This window comes from Aulostomus chinensis, chromosome 12 (assembly GCF_037954235.1).
Source record: "Aulostomus chinensis isolate RoL2024-O1b breed Wild chromosome 12, RoL_Achi_v1.0, whole genome shotgun sequence".
Lineage (NCBI taxonomy): Eukaryota > Metazoa > Chordata > Actinopteri > Syngnathiformes > Aulostomidae > Aulostomus > Aulostomus chinensis.
The window spans coordinates 15076835-15093458 of NC_141331.1; the positions used below are offsets into that span (position 1 = coordinate 15076835).

Below are 16624 nucleotides of genomic sequence, written 5' to 3' on the forward strand. Positions count from 1 at the left end.
AAAGAGCCTTTGATACGACGAACCGTATGTGGAAGTCAGGAACTCAGCCTGCTGCCTCCCCCGTGTGCTCAGTGCTGTGGGTGAATAAATCACGGAGGAAATCACGGGGAGCAAAAGCTTGTGTTGTTCAACAAACACAGCAGCCAACTGTTCACGTCAGAGTGCTCACAACTCTTTGTTTCCCTGAATGGGAGCAGCTCTCAGCCTGATGTCGAAAGCTGCATCAGCGTTCGTTAATATGTTCACCCTCTTTTCTTCTCATCTACCCCTCTAACCCTCACTCTCGCTCTTCTTCGGCTGCCATTTGGTTTCTCGCCCTCCGGTCTTTCCAGAAACCTTCATGGAAGCAGAGAGCAATCATCTGCCAACTTGTGGCTTCCTGCATTCCTGCTCTACCTGTGACAGACAGAGACTGTTTGTGCAGCCGACCTAAAGCCCCCGCAAGTCTCTCACTCTCTCTCTCTCTCTCTCTCTCTCTCACACACACACACACACACACACACACACACACACACACACACACACCAAGTCAGATCCAGTTCCTCCTGTCATATTCCAAGTTCAAACTCTCTATTAACCCTTGTGCTCCCCCAGGAACCTTTCAAGGTCCAAATCTGACACAACATCATGATAGTTGTGTTGAGCGTCGTCAGCCACGACCCCGAGAGTCTGTTAACCACCAATAGAGGTGACCGTAGTTAAACCGGTGAACCTGAGCAAACACCAATCAACAGTCTGGTGAGTTGGACAAAAAGAAGAGAAGTTCCCCAGACAAGCCCACGCGGGACCGTCAGCCCCGCGTCCGTCCTCTCCACCCCAACCAAACCAAAACTAACCTCCTCCTGAAAACACAGGAATGTTTGCTGGTGACGGAGCTGATTCAAGCTCCGACATTCCCATTTCTGCTGTCTCGGAATCTATTGAAACCGTAGAGATTCCTCATGGACACTACAGATTACTTCAAAATGAAACCAGTATTTTTATAGGCTATTTCAACTGTAGTAATCTCCCCAAGAAATCCCAACAGTTTTTGAAGTCCTCAGATTAAATCTGATGATAAACCCAGTGCAGGTACAGTGGAGGGCTTTCTCCTTGTTCTGCTCAGACTGTGTGGAAAAGTAAGGGAGGCTAAGAGGAGAAGCTCCCAGCTGCGGTCGTGTTTCTGCAGGCTCCGAGCTCAAAGACATTCCACTGCCAAAGGCCAATTTCCACTCGGAAAGTCTGGGCCTGCGCCCACTCTCCCCTCTGGTCATGCAGAAGCACAGTTGTTGCCTTTCAGCGGCTGGGTGAGGACTGCAGCAGCGAGGTGAAGATGGCCTCCCATCTGCTCTGTTTCAGGTTCATGTGTCTGGCTGCTCTGCTGACACTGTTGGCTTCTTCAGGTGAGGTCAAACTTTTTGAATTTGTAGTTTTAATCTGCTTCTCTCTCCAAAGTTCCTGCTTCTTTCTTCCGTGTAGATCCGGCATCTGGCCTTGATGTGCAGACGTTTGTGGTCGTTGGCCGTAGAACAACTGCACGTCTGACCTGTGACGCTTGGAAAGAAATGATTCTTTCGTCGAAGACGCTCTCGTGTAGAAAAGTTAATCACACTGAGAACTTGTTCTTGTCGTTTTTATCCTCAATCGTTAACCTCAGATACCATGAAAGTCAAACAAATCTGTCAGTGTTTCTCTCTCTCTCTTTAATCGGGAGAATGGAATTCCAGACAGGTTCATGCAGAGTTTTTTCAATACACAGAAGGGATTTTGTCGAAATGAGCGTCTTTATTTCTGCAGCACTTTTCAAACCTGCAGAGGAATTTTTGGTACCTCTTAATAATTGATGTAGTTCAGCCTGTGTTTTCAGCTTCTTTTCTATCAACGATATCATCGCCTGCATTTTCTCGGCAGTCTCGCACCAACTTCCTCTGCCGTGCCAAAATACCGAAACACTGCGAACACAAATGATATATTTTAAGTTATTGAAGGAAATTCTCTGCACGCGTGTATTAAGTTACACAAAAATACGCTTTAACAAATACAAGAAATTGGACCAGGATCAGATTTGTGATGTCGCGAGTCCTGCTCGTAGGACCGCCTCTTAATATCAGATTTTCACTGAGGTCATTTAAAATGTCTCCCGTGAGTGTGAACACAGTCCTCCAGGTTTGAACTCGGCATCATTCTACACTGAGAAGGTCAAACGTTCAACTGGTACAACGCTTCTCTGAGTGGAGGGAGAATTTAAAACTTAAAAAAGAAGAAATGCATCAGCTGCAGGGATTTAAGGCTATTTATCTTCAGAAAGCAGCTCCTGATTTGTTTTTGGCGAATGAACAAATATTTGTTAAGTCGCACAAATAAAAAGTTTCTGCAGACTTCTCATCTAAGACGAATCGGTGCGTTGGCGCGATTCAAGGATTCGCGCAGAGGTTCGCTGTTTTTTAATGAGAAAGAGAGGAAGAAGAAAATGAGAAAAAAAAATCCCTGCAAAATCTGTGGAAAGAGTGAGTCGCACTCTACATGCTGGATAAAAAGATTTTCATGAACTGGCAGAAAAGCACATGCAAGCAATTTTCTCAAAGTGGATCCCTCTAGCACCCGCCCACCCCCACCTCCACCCCCCCACCACAAAACATGCAAATGGTCTGAGCTGAAGAGACAATAAAAGAAAAAGCGTCAAGCCTGAAAACCAAATTCCTCGAAACATCTGGAAACAGCAGCCCAGGCAAAGTGACGTCGGTGCTCATACTTGCCACTGCAAGTGCAGTGAACGGTCATGTGACCTGTCAGGATGCAGTTAAGGGGCGTCATTAGCGCGACCTGCTCTGCATCAAACACGTTTTAGTTTGGCCTCTCTGGTTAGGAGTCTGGTGACGACAGAGAACTCTTTGATTAAATTTGTGTGGTGAAGTGTGGACAGGGAGACTCTGGGGTGTAGAACTAGAAGAGTTCATCAAAAAAAATAAATCAGCTGTCGAGATAATCGAATGTGAAAGTTTGACCTTTTCATGCCGTTTCGACTTAATAAATGTAGAATGATGGGGAAACTAAACATTTATCAACCCGTCTGAACACTGCAGCTCAGCCCAGTTGCTGTTTCTCTCCAACAGATGCATCAGAGGACAGCAAGAGTTTGCACAAGATCTTCAGGAAAAGAGAAGGTAACGTCCACTTTTATCACAAAGCTGATTCTATCAACGCCGGTGAACGTGGTCTCACACCGTGACTCTCCCTCCTGTGTCTTGCTCCAGCGGCAAGAGCCGGCGCCGCCCCCTCGAAATCTTCTGTAGCCCTCCCTCCTGCGAAGGCTCAAGAGTTCCTGGCAAAGCTGAGCAGAACCAAGAGGAACATCTGGGATCGCAGCAGACCAGATGTGCAGCAATGGATCATGCAGTTCATGTACATGGGCTATGACGAGCAGGTGAGTCCAGAGTAGTGAAGCGCAACAAGGAAAAAAAACAGAAATCCACCTCTGTTTCTTCCGTGAAACGTTCTGATCTTTCGCGTAATCACTTTGACCTTTGACCGCTGAAATGTAACCCGCAACCAGAAATGTTCTGCTGATGTAATGAACGGAGCGAGAAGTTCCATCGTTATCTCGCCCCCTGCTGGCCACTCAGGATGAACGTTGCTTGACTTTACTTTAGCATTAGCTTCGGTTTTCCATCCACCTCTTTTATACAGTCTTTGACGAAACTAACAAATGCACTCGACTCTTTAATAGTGTCTCTAGAGACTGTTGTGTGTGACACAATCTTTGTGTAATCACTGTATCCAACAATAAATTGCTGCTGTGGCTACATAACACCCCCCCCCCTCCCACACACACACACACACACACACACAGCTGCAGTTAAGCACCTTGCTGAATCAGATGTTAAACATTAGTTGACTGTTAACCAAACTGTCCCTGTTTATTAAAAAAAGAACAGAATATTCAGGTTTAAGTGTTCTACAGGGATGTTTGTGGGCCTAATAAGAAATGAACTTAATGGCTTCCCCCAAGTAAAAAACAATGAGATCTTCATGTAGATTTCTGGTAATTTTCCCAAAACAATGCGCTCTGCGGCTCTTTATGATTTTGTTTTGCAAGACCATCGTAACAAAAGAAAAACTCCATTTCTGAATTGTAAATCCAGCGTCATGTTCGGAAGGAACCAAACGACTGACTCCTGACTTTTACCAGCTCCTACTAACCTGGTCTGTCCTCGCCGTGACATCTGTCACCTTCAATCCCTTCAAAAGTTAAAGGCTTCAAAATGAACACGTATTGTATTTACTGGCGCATGTCTCGCCCTCTCTTAACCACAGAGTTCATTTCCAGCATTTCAGCCAGGACTCATTGTTTCGTTGCTCTTTTAATTAACCTGTTGGCTCTTACATAAAGAGAACAGCCCTTCAACAGGTTGTACAAGAGTATTTCCTATTGAGTCCTGGAGAAATGATAATCAACATCAATGCAACAATAAAACTTGACTTCTTTGGACTTCAAATGCTTGAACAGAGTCTAACGTCATAGCTAGCAGATAAAAACCCTCTGAGGGAGCTGATCTGGGGTCAGTGGCAGTCACCAATTATTGAAATGGAAGAAACATCGCAAGAGCAGAAAAAGGGGATTAAATCCCCCCTAACACTTGTGACAGCTTGGAGTATTCCCATCTCCTCATGTACACTGTCGTCTCCTGCAGCCCCTTGCGTGACTTTTCCTACGTCTGCACTTCGCCGCTTCCTTCAAAGGCCAGAGCTGTCAGAGCATTGGCCTTTTCAATGATCGTTGTTCATGCATGTTTATTTGCCAACTGCTGATTCCCAGCTGGCATCTTGTCAGCAGTTTCCTAACAACTCCTGTCTGTGACGCTTTCCTCCACCAGAGGCTGGAGACAGACCTGTCGTACTGGATGGACCACGCGCGAGCCAACGACCAGGGGCGCCAGCATCATTATGATGAAAATGCCGCCATGGGTCCGCGTGACCCGAGCTCGTACAGGCACGGCGCCAACGTCAACTACGACTACTACTAAGTCTCACACAAGCCCAGCGGTCACGGAGGGTCCGTCTGGCGTCACCCTCTCTACTCTTTGAAGTAAAACAGATTTGTATGAAAAGTTCAAATGTGATGTCACGGTTCTTGTCACTTTGCAAAAGTGTTAATAAAGACACTTGACTCGGCCATCGACATTCACCTTCACTCTCTCTCTCTCTCACACACACACACACACACACACACACACACACACACACAGAGCTAATTTGATCCAACACAACCTATTTGAAATGTTTTATTAAAATAGCATCTTCACCTGAAATTGATAAGCACATGCTGACATGAGATTTCACCAGGTAGAGCACGATGAGAGGAGATGCTGTAACAGTCTTCTGATTCCAGGACAGAACATCCAGTGAAAAAAAAAGACAACGGCAGGTAGCTCACAGCAAGAAAAATATTCAAATAAACACAAAATGCACTGAAGCACAGTACGAGCAGTTTCTCATGTCGGCGATTTAAATAGCATCAGCACAAATTCACCAAAAAACAAAACAAAACAAAATGTAGGCTGGGTTTAAGATCAGTCTCTTTTTGTCCATCCAGCACACAAGCTCAGGTAAAAAAGTCCTTAGTAGTGCAACTGCAGCTCCAACAAGGCAACAATATCATTTTAAAGAGACAAACTCTGCTTCTTAAACAGACCCAATCCCAGATTGCACTACTGATCAGTGTATTTCAGAGAGGTGCCAGTCGAGGCTCCTTGAAAGGAGGAGGTGGGACATCCGTCTGATCTCAGTTGTGCCGCGGTCGGCCTTTCTTTATACGGGCAGTTTTAGGTTTGGGGATGTACTGGTTGTTGGCCTGGTACTCCAGCTCTCTGCTGAAGTACTGGATGGTTTTGTTCAAGCCCTCCTCCAGGGGAACCTAGTCACCACAACATGGAAGAGAAAACATTTGATTGAACCCAACGTGGCCCGGCCGATGAATGTGGCTGAGTTATACAATCTTGCAGCTCTTCAGGACTTTCTGAATGTTTCCTCTTCAAATCACGGCAGTGAAATTTATCTGCCGTTCTACAGCAAAACAGTTATGGAGCAACAGCAGCTAGCATCAACACATTAGCCCTGCGCTACCTGTGAACCAGTGTAAATCTTTTGGCCTGTGCGCCATCGGGCTGTCCGAATGTTATCAGATGGATCTCATGATGGTGGGGAACGAGTCATCAGTAGGTCTGCGTGAAGCTCAAAGCTGTTTACACATCCACTGATTCACAGTTGCTCCTTTCACAGTCTACAGAAAGAAGTCTTGGGAGAGCTGTCGATCATGTGGCTTGTGGGGGAGGGGCATAGCGTTCAGGGAGAGATTCTCACTGGAGTGTGTGTGTATGTGTGTTTGTGTCACGTACCACCGGCTCCCAGCCCAGCATCATCTTAGCTTTTCGGATGTCAGGTCTTCGCCTCTGTGGGTCATCCTGGGCTTCTGGGAGGAACTGGATCTGGCTTCGGCTCACTGTGTGTGTGAGTGAGAGAGAGTGAGAGAGAGAGAGAGAGAGAGAGAGAGAGAGAGAGAGAGAGAGAGAGAGAGAGAGAGACAGAGACAGAGACAGAGACATTATACTTGAGTATGGAAATTTGCATGAATATAAGACATATGTAATAAAAGAAAGAGGAATTAAAGTCCTTTACTGCAGAAATATCCAGCAGCACTTTGACAGCGAGTGAGGGCAACAGGTTGAATGATTCATTCAAATAAAAGGTTGCAAAAATTCTGTGTGATATTTCAAAGTAATGGGTTCAGGATTGAGCTCAAATAAGAACATGAACAGCCTTTTAATTCTGAATGAAATGTCAACGGCCTTTAATACATTCCACCTTAAGAGCTCACCTACAACAGCCTAGCACCTTAACTGTCAGGTCAGCGCTCGGATGCTAACGACAGCAGAGCAACATGTGGATGTTCACCACACTAGCATGCACACATCTGCGTAGCTAAAAACTACACATGAAGTTGATATCATGCAGCAATTGGGTCATGAACAAAATATATACTCAGAGTTGTGTGTGTGTGCTAGTGTGTGTGTGTGCATATGCAAGTTCATCTTTATGGGGCCATGAATGCCTGCTCAATATTCCTAACCTATCCATAGAGCGCCTGACAGACGGCCCTCCAGGGAATGGTGATCATAAGGCACACACAAGGGATTGTTGTAGGATGAATGAAGGCAGATTTCCATATGTGTGTGTGTGTGTCAGAGAGAGAGAGAGAGAGAGAGAGGAGCGAGCGAGAGAGAGAGAGAGAGTTGTGCTGTAGATGTAGCAGCTGTGTCATGGTGGCCACAAGAAACAACACCATCTGGCTACAGAACATGTGATTGGCCAGAACAGGGAGAACATGGAGCCAATCAAGTGAGTTTTCTTCAGTGTTGGATAAATCTAAATTTCATGATAGTTAAAATGTTCTTCTGTTTTTTATACTGACAGAGGTATAAACAATCATGCAGAAGCAGTCACTGAGGGAGGATGGACAGCGGGACAGAAGGACATGGGGGGGGGAGTGTGTGTCAGCAGTCAGTCTCCTTTGATCAGACACCTTACCGACAAGACTTTTAATGAGACGAGCAAACTCAAATATGGTGTGTTCCTCAGGGTTCCCCTGCAAACACAAACATCACAAAGGGACTCATCAGTTCATCGTCTGGACTCGGACCGCCGCAGAGTGTTGATGGACTCACCAGATTGACGGGGCTGCTGATGTTACTGTTCATCAGCAAGACCAGGCCGTTCACCAGATCGCTGCAGGACAAATCACACACACACACACACACACACACACACACACACACACACACACACACACACAGAGTCATTGTTTAGCCTTGCTTTGTGCAAGTGACACATCATGACTTATTACAATAACACAGAGAACGTGTAGGCTAAAAGAGACGAAAGGGTTTTCATTCCCACTTCATTCCATCATCATGATGAAACGCGGCGTGCTGAGGTGAGGCAGCAGGTTCTCATTCATCTCTCTGGTACTTTCACCTGTTTATAAATCTTTCCCTATCAGTGTTGCTAATTACAGAGCACACAGCTGAGACCGGAAGGTCAGCGGCGCTTTTAGAACACAACTAAAGCACTTAAACAAGAAGCAGAGTCACTAAATGAAGTGAAGTGATGAAAACCGTCGCTTTCTTAAAATAAATCGCCCAAGTCTTTTTATCAAGAAAACACACACACACACACACACACACACACACTGGTTACAAAACATCATTAGGAGTTGTTTTAGACAGACTTGGGCAGTTCAGTTATTTAAAGACGGTGACGATGCTGCTCGTGGATGACTGGGCTCTACAACAAAGCTCCTCATTTTCTTCTGATGTTGCAGAGTGCCTGGTGCAGACGTCCAAGCACTGACACGCAACAGGGAAACATCCCCATCAATGATGCACCAATCTGAGAGGTGAGGCTTCTGAACACCAGAGGGAAAGCAAACATGTCAGATGAGGTGAAAACGTATTTAGCTGCTGATGGGATGTTTGAATGCAGTCCTCTGGCCAAGCTCCATCCTCCATTTCCAGGAAATAAATGGAAGCCAGCAGACTTGCCGTTGCAAATAAATAAATACATCGATACCTCAATGAGGGTCCTGGCTGGTCGTGTTTGTGTAATCCTACAGAAATGAAAACAACCTCCTAGGTGGAGGTAATGAAGGCGTCCATGGGTGTGTGCATTCAGTTTATTGGTGCAGTATGAGGTCAAATTTCATTAAAGTCATAAAAGTATATTGGATATGACCGTGGGGAGGGAGCCGGGTATATCTTTAGAAATTAACAACACAGTTGACTGAGACATGAGGAAGTTAATTCATGTGAGGTGACGCTACCCAGCACCTTCAATTCACACAACACTTTGGTGATGTGTGTGTGTGTGTGTGTGTGGGGGTGCTGGCCAGAGATAGGGGAGCATCAAATAGTCCCGTCTCTCTGATCCCTCTCCTTCAAACTGATCAAATATTCTCATTACCACCTGCACACAGACTGATAAACACTATTTTCATCATCCTCATACATATTTCTCTACATGCTACTCTTCACGAACACCAACACTTGCAAATAAAGTCCAAATTAAAGCAGGAAAGTTTGCTCACAGGCCTTTAATATTCATGAGAATTTGACCCTGTTTTTTTAAACCGGCAGGGATCAGAATACAATGCAAATGTTTTTGTGGAGCTGCTTTCAATTTGACGGCGAGACAACAAGTGAAACATTTAGGGACAGAACGAAGAGAAGGAAATACCAGAATGGATTAAATTTAGCAAGAATTCCTCTTCTTACCTCACATACTGAAAGGCTCTTGTTTGGGAACCGGTACCGTAAACCTAGAACGAGAGCACAAGAGGGATTAGCATTGTTGCATAATGGCACATGTGCGTTAGCATGCTGAGTAAACAAACTAACTTCTTTTCTATTCAGCTTTGGAGGACAGACTTCCCCTTGTTTTTTGTTTTGTTTTTTTAATCTGAAAATGTTCACAACTGAATTTGCAGATCACGTTGGTCAAGCATTTGCTGTCGCAAGGACATTAAAAAAAATAAAAACACCAATGACCAAATACGATGTGACAAGAGAAACTCAAACAGAGTTTTACAGATTTGACAGTACATGGACAGAGAACACGTGAAACTGTGTTAATACTTGATAGTGACGATGATCAGAAGTAGAAGGGAAAATGTATTCATATTATAGAACATACATGTTATACGCATGTTTTAGCCAAAATGTTTCTCAGGGTGTTGAATACGGGATATTATAATATCAACATTTATTCCGTAACTGAACTATAAACTTTTAAGGTATTTAGATATTCGATCTTTGATAGTAAAACTGGGTTGTAAACCATATTTTTTCTCTTCCCTGTCATGTTAATACGCTGCCCGGACCTGAGCGGCAAGTTTCGCTCCATTCATGTGAGAGCATGTTTTTAGACTGACAGTAAAGGAACCTTGAGGTATTCCATCAAGTTCACAAATTCCCGTCTTGTGTTCTATATTGGAATGGAAGGATCAGTTTCTCCTCCATCGCTGACAGGGTACACATCCTATGACTGCTAGTGCTGAAATACTACGAGCTAATAATGCGTGAACCCGCTCACCTCCGGCACCAAATAAATAAGTGAGAGCAGATGATGAGTTGAATTTTAAAACGTCTTACTGTGAGAGGTTCTCCCTGAAGAGCCTGCAGGATGAAGTTGCTGACCACGCGCCCGTCGTTCATGTGCATTCTGGAGCCAAAGGTGTTGAATATTCTCGCTACTCTCACCTCTACTCCTTCCTGTGAGCAATGAGACAGCGAGACGTCTTTTAGTTTCTTCATCTTGACTCAAATTTATAATTCTGTTTCATTTTGAAGTGCTTTTATCCTCTCACTGTTGTCTCGGTAGGCAAGCCTACTGCAGAGGCAGAGAGAGATCTTTTAGAAATGGAAGATCATTTCATCAACTTCATGCGTGAGACGACCATGAGCCCAAATTTTGACAAGAGTAGAGCATACATGAATTTCACAAAATCTTACACACTACTACTTTAAATGTACCATTAATATTCATAGCGTGAGCAGAAATAGCTTCAGTATGACAGCAGACAGTGACTAAATGAGGCCACATTCATCACAGTACTCCTGCTGATCTAAGAGATACAGAAAACTCCCCTTTTAACCTTTTCTTGTGTCAGCCAACTGCCCCAGAACAGTCTACTTCAGATGTGACACGGACACACGTTTAAGTCACAAAACACAAATAAAAACAGGAAAATTATGTAGATTGTTTCCTTGGAAATGTGGAACAGGGAATCCAGCAGATTTATTCAGCAAAAAGACACAATGAGAACAAGACGAAGAAGAGGTCTCAGAGGAAGTTCGGTTTGTGTGCGCACATAAGCCTTGCAGATGAACGATGGTATGAACAAGTCTACTTATATAAAAGGGAGGGTAGTGGGTTCTTTGCCACAGTTTTTAGAACCTAAACATATCTCGGTCGGCACCAGTACTAGGAAGACGGAAATAACAGCTTCAGTTCATCAGATTTTACACTGACACACTCATATTTGTATGCCGAGCATACCACATCAGAAAAATGTGCGGTGTTGTCCATAACATAAATCCTTTGTGTGTCCTTTTATCCAATGATCTGGTTAAAAATAGTAAAAACGCACCGCCCGAGTTTGATCATTACATTCAGAAAATGTGCTTCTACACATTACTGCATTTAAGTTAATAAGAGAGGAGGAAACAGCCAGTCAAACAGTTCCAGGAACTAAAAACAGGGATTATCTCCGAGTAATTTACCGCCGCCGCCAGTGGTGTTTAAATGGCTGTTGTAAATTAACTCAGGGGTGGAAGTGAGGACTCAAAGTTGGGGTGAGAAAACTGTTGCAGCCAGTTTGAATTTGCAGCCTGTGTAGCTGCAGATCATGGATTAGTGAAGCGTGTATCTGCCACAGCAGCATTTAATAAATCATAAAATGTGCCAAAATTGTAAATGTGCTTATTACTTATTATTACTACAAATCTTCAATTGGAATTAATAGTCAAATGAGCATTAAGCAGCAACGCTGGCCCGCTGAGGAGCCAACATATCCATAACAGGCTCTCTCTTTTGCATTTAGAGGTGTTTGCTTTTTTCACCTGCTTGATTGGCAGGTCTGCGTCCAATGATGATCGGGGTAAAGCTGCTCTTTCCTCCTCCATTTAAAGTCATTTACAGACACTTTTCCATCTGTCAAGACGTCTAGGCAAACTGACTGAACCCTGCGTCGCCATCACTACAGCTCCACGACTGCTGCTCACCGCATATTTGTGTGTTGCTACAGGCTGTGAGTAATGATCAGGGTGTTACTGTCAACTCAGTATCCAGATTTCAATCTAGAGATTTGTTGTGCAACTTGAAAAGGAAGCAAATGCTTCATATTCAGATTGGATTTGATTACAAACGGCAAAATTGTTTTCACCGCAACCATAATTTCACACATTTAAATCACGTCATACTGGTGTCTCTATCATGTGCGACAGTGAAACAGACCTAGTTTCACTGTCACACAATAAAATGGGTATCTAGGCCAGTATAAAGAGACGTCTATGAGGAGGTCTACATTTGCAAGTGTGAGGTTTTCACTGTTGAACCTCCGTCCCCAAGAGCTTGTTATGTTTCCTGTATGTCTCCATCAAAAACTATGCCATGGATACCTGCCCTATATATCCTGATGAAAAACCTGATACAAAATCAACACAGAATCCTGGATGGAATAATACTGGAGTACGGGGGCATTTGTGGAGTGTGCAGGCGAATAAATCAAGGTCCATCAACGCGTTGTTGCAGACTCGATGTCATACGTATTGACTATATCCACGGTCTGTGACAATGTGGCTCACGTGCTGTTGGTGGTTTTCCCCACGCACATACACGAGTATTTGACAATGAATTTCAAACATTAACTGCATTACTGACCCCATTTCAATCAAGGCCATGCACTTGCTGACATTATATATGTAGTTAATGACCCTGTCTTTATGCTCAAGTCAGTTATTTGATAGCTCATTCTATATTTGCACTTAGATAATACTTATTTACCTGGATTTCATGACTCAATACACCTCTCTACTGAACAATAATGACAAAATTGTACAATTGCCAGTACTGATTTAGGTGTTAGTGTTGATCTGTAAATATGAAAACAACAACAACAAAAAAAACCCAAAAGAATAACAAAGGCAGTCGTCCGGCTTCATGATGGAGGTGAGTTCTAACGAGTCTGTGAGCCCACTGCCCATCTGTGCAGGACAACAGAAGAGCTGCTGAGCTGGCTCAGAGGCTTTCAAGTTCTAGGGAAATATCAAATTGAAGGAATACCAACTGTCTATTCTCATATTCTAACTTATTCTACAATCTAAATATTACATGGGATTATCAGTGAATTCATGTTAATCTGCTCTTTCAATGCTACTGTACATCATGTGACCAAGATTTACATTTGCAGGTGAGGTTTTATTTAACATAATATGTTTTTTGTTCCTTTTATAAGGTTTCCCTTCCATGTGAAACTGGTAACATGCGTGCTTTTTTTTCACCCACTACATAACCGGTACTCATCACTTCCTAAATGTTAATGAATTTTGATTACATGACTGGGCAATAGATGGACTCGGTGATACTGTTGTCCCTCTGCACCAATGAGTGACAGGTGGATTTTGAAAGCAGACTGTTTTCTGTAATTTTCCCTGTAGGTGTTGAAAAAATAAAGAGCAGCTGAGGAGGAGCGGAGGATGAAGCAGATAAATAAATATCACTTGCCTAGAGGAAAGCAAGAGGAGTCAATCCTATCTGATCGTTAAAGGCTGGCGTCAATCATGTCACCACAGGAAAAGAAATTATCATTAATTCTCATCATTTAGATCTTCTGGAAAATAATTAATCAATTAATTCACTCAAGTTCTTTTCTAGGCAAAAATGTGTTTTGCACAAACATTCCCTTGAATGTTTGACCTTGCCGCCACAGAGGGATCTTTGTTGGGCGCTGGTTTCACACTTGCCAACTGAGAGTGGAAAGTTTCTCTCTGAAGATCTGAGGGCATGAATCATATGAGCTTGTGACATCACAACTGCAATAGAAGTCAAACCTGGTCTGGTGAGCAAGTCCGTGACACTAGTCAGAGCCCTCTGGTGCAGCTTCACGCTACATTGACTCGCCACTGCCCGGTCACAGCGAGAAACTAGAGCAGAGTCGTGCTACGTTGACTCGCTGTCTCCTCATGAGGGCCAAAGTGGTATTACAAGACCAGACGCAGTGGCACCCTCACTCCTTAAGTAGTTTTTTTTCTAGAATAAAGATCAGGACTGTTCAGTCATTACAACATAATATAGAACAACTGCCTTTCTGGATTCAATTAGAACAGACATATATTGTGCAATGGCCTTAACAAAAACAGCTAAATGCTAAGAAAAGGAAAACAGGGACCCTTCTGAGGACCCTTGGGCCAGATAAAAAGTGTCACCACAGTCTCTGGGCTGGAAGTGTCACATCTGGAAGACGATGCCCTCACTGCATTGCCCGAGGCCAAAATGGAAAACCAATCTCAAATTCCTACACAGGAAGTATTAACGAGCATGGGTTTGAACACAAGAGATTACAGGGTTCAGTATTGCTTTAGAAATCTGACAAGTGAGTGTAAATAATCCAGCTATGGAGGATGATTTGCATTTGAAGCGATGTTGATCGACCATGTGTTATTAATACAGGAAACGGTCTTCTGAATGATTGCTGTGGCACTGAGGGTAAAGACACAGAAGCTAGTTTTCAACTTTAAGTTTCCGAAAAGACTCAGAATTTCAACGGGGTAACAGTTGATTCTTAAGATGTGATGTCACCTTTTTGGCCTTTTGGTTTGAATTAGGGAAGAGTGCGCCAATACTGCAGTATTGACACTTTGACACTCGAAGGCCCAGGTATGAATTCATTGACAAATATATTGATATTTCACTCACACATAAGTGGCCACCAGATAGGAAACCTGGCTATGACGCAGCCGTGCCATAGATAAACTGCATAGATTCTGCCTTTTAGCTTGCTGGGTTATTGTTGTACACAGTAAAAAATGATAACAGCTCATTTAAACTAACCCTCGTACCTTTGCTAAAATACTGTTCTTCTGCTGTTTTTTTTTTTTTTTTTTTTGCGCAAATATATATTTTTTAAATTGCACACCTATGTTTCTGGTTTTGTAATGCCTCCAGTGTCATAGTCCTCCTTTCTTCTAAAAATGACCATTGTTTTAAAAAGTAACATATCAAAATGATTGGTATCGGTAAAAAAGCGAATTTTACTTTGCTTCGATCTACGATGACCTGGATGAATGAGAACCTACACAGACAAAAAAAGCATTAGTATCAAATCAAATTTGAAAAGTTTGGTCCAACCCATCCCTAGTTGGAATGTTTAAGAACCATTAACAGAGCAGATGCTGTGTTTGTGTCCTCTAACTGGATCACTGCTGCTTGTGTTCACATTTTAACCCTACAACCCTTTCACCGATTCCTCTAATGATCCTATTAACCTGACATGTCATTTTTGGTTGCAGTTGCTTATTTCCTATGGCAGCTATATTGGATTATTGATCCCCCCCCCCAATCTTAAATACCCCTTATCTGACTTGATGAATTGGTTCCAGATTTTAGTAAATAACTCAACAAGATAAGTTGCTTTACTTGAAGAAAAACATCATCTGAAATGTTGGTTCCCTGCGGCTGCCTTAATGGATTTTTATAAAATCTTTAGTAACTCTTATATGTCTTGATGGATTTTGTGCGCTATGACATTTTAATTTATCATTGGTGGGTGGGGTTGAAAAATGGTGTGTGTTTGTGTGTGTTTGCTACACAGGGCTGATAACCCTGGCAGCTTTAAAAAACTGACTGACTCTCGTCCTTCCTTGCTATCATTTGTGGACAGGCAACTGGGCCTACATGTTTCCAGCAAGAAACATGATTAAAAAACAAAATATTCAACATTTTTAGACAGTAAAAGTCATAACTGCTGTTGATATGTTTCCTGGGTGATTAAAATTAATGTGCATAAGATTCAAATTTACATAGACTCACAAAACTTTGATCCTGACAACTTATTTGTTTCTTACACTGTTTAATTCTTGCGTTTTAAGTGACTGTTTTGAGAGCTTTTTACTCATTTCGGAGAGTCACATGACTGCCCAGAGGTTTCTGGGGGTCAAAAACAAAATAAAAACAAACTTCAAAGCTACTCTAAGGCGTCTAGTTTCATCGAAGATGTTAGTTTTCATTTTCGTTTTGTATTTTATTAATTTTATCTAATTATTGTTTTCATTTTCAAATACTTTTATTAGTTTTGTTTTTTTTAACTTATTTACTTATTTTTCATTTCATGTACAACTTCGAATATCCCTTGGAGCAATAAAAGCAATAAAAAAATAACACAATGATGCACAGTTCGATTGTTGAAAACACAAACGTACAGATTCTGCCTTGCTAATTCCTCTGATGTTCTTTACGGTGCATCTAAGCCGAGCAGAAAACCCTCACGGCTAGAATTTACCTCCGCTGTGTCAAGATTGAGAGACTGCAAAAACAAAAAAATCATTAAATACATCATGAATGATGCCAACACATTCCACATTTATAAAAAATCGTGTTGGAGACATCAGAGAGTCCACACAATCAATAGTGATATGTCAACCGCAGGACTGATCAATAAAAAAAAGGCTTCCTGAGGTTCGACTGCTGAAGCACGATCTAGAAGGCTGTAACCTGTCGTATCTACAACTGTAGGAGCAGGCGAACCACTGCTCGTTCGTACATGACATTCCAGAGGAGCAAATACGGAAAAGAGTTATACAACAGCCTTATGAACAATTTTGCCTTGTTACATTCTTTCTCCGACTTAAAAGAACCTGTATGGTTTCTGCCAGTGAGGTTTTGTCTGAGCTCATGGACACTGACAAAGATGGATGATGTGTCAGAGAAGGGGAGGGTATGGAGGAGGACTCTGGTAAAGAGCCACCCTTCTCTGAATTGAAAGAGACCCTTATTCTTTACCATCCCGTTGACACCACAGGAGGAATGTGTACTGCTA

General features: G+C 42.8%; 2 protein-coding genes across 2 annotated transcripts in view; one reads left to right on the forward strand and one right to left on the reverse strand.

Annotated features, from left to right (window-relative positions):
- Positions 1-621: 621 nt before the first annotated feature.
- On the forward strand, positions 622-5153 carry ecrg4a (ECRG4 augurin precursor a). Its single transcript, XM_086220383.1, has 4 exons — positions 622-1382; positions 3093-3143; positions 3234-3403; positions 4854-5153. The coding sequence occupies exons 1-4, from the start codon at positions 1313-1315 to the stop codon at positions 5001-5003; spliced, it is 441 nt and encodes a 146-aa protein (XP_086076509.1). The 5' UTR covers positions 622-1312; the 3' UTR covers positions 5004-5153.
- Positions 5154-5243: 90 nt separating this feature from the next.
- uxs1 (UDP-glucuronate decarboxylase 1) overlaps positions 5244-16624 on the reverse strand; it is a 28685-nt gene continuing 17304 nt past the window's right edge. The window contains exons 10-15 of the mRNA XM_086220382.1: positions 10182-10301; positions 9306-9349; positions 7701-7761; positions 7564-7621; positions 6375-6478; positions 5244-5893 (exon numbers count right to left, since the gene is read on the reverse strand). Of these exons, the coding sequence (XP_086076508.1) occupies positions 5762-5893; positions 6375-6478; positions 7564-7621; positions 7701-7761; positions 9306-9349; positions 10182-10301 (519 nt within the window). The 3' untranslated portion in view covers positions 5244-5761. The remainder of the gene's footprint in view (positions 5894-6374; positions 6479-7563; positions 7622-7700; positions 7762-9305; positions 9350-10181; positions 10302-16624) is intronic.

Excerpts from the sequence above, each read along its gene's own strand:
- ecrg4a (XM_086220383.1), top strand. The coding sequence starts at position 1,313 with ATGGCCTCCCATCTGCTCTGTTTCAGGTTCATGTGTCTGGCTGCTCTG. Across the intron at positions 1,383-3,092 it reads GACACTGTTGGCTTCTTCAG|ATGCATCAGAGGACAGCAAG; the intron begins GTGAGGTCAAAC and ends TCTCTCCAACAG. Across the intron at positions 3,144-3,233 it reads GATCTTCAGGAAAAGAGAAG|CGGCAAGAGCCGGCGCCGCC; the intron begins GTAACGTCCACT and ends GTCTTGCTCCAG.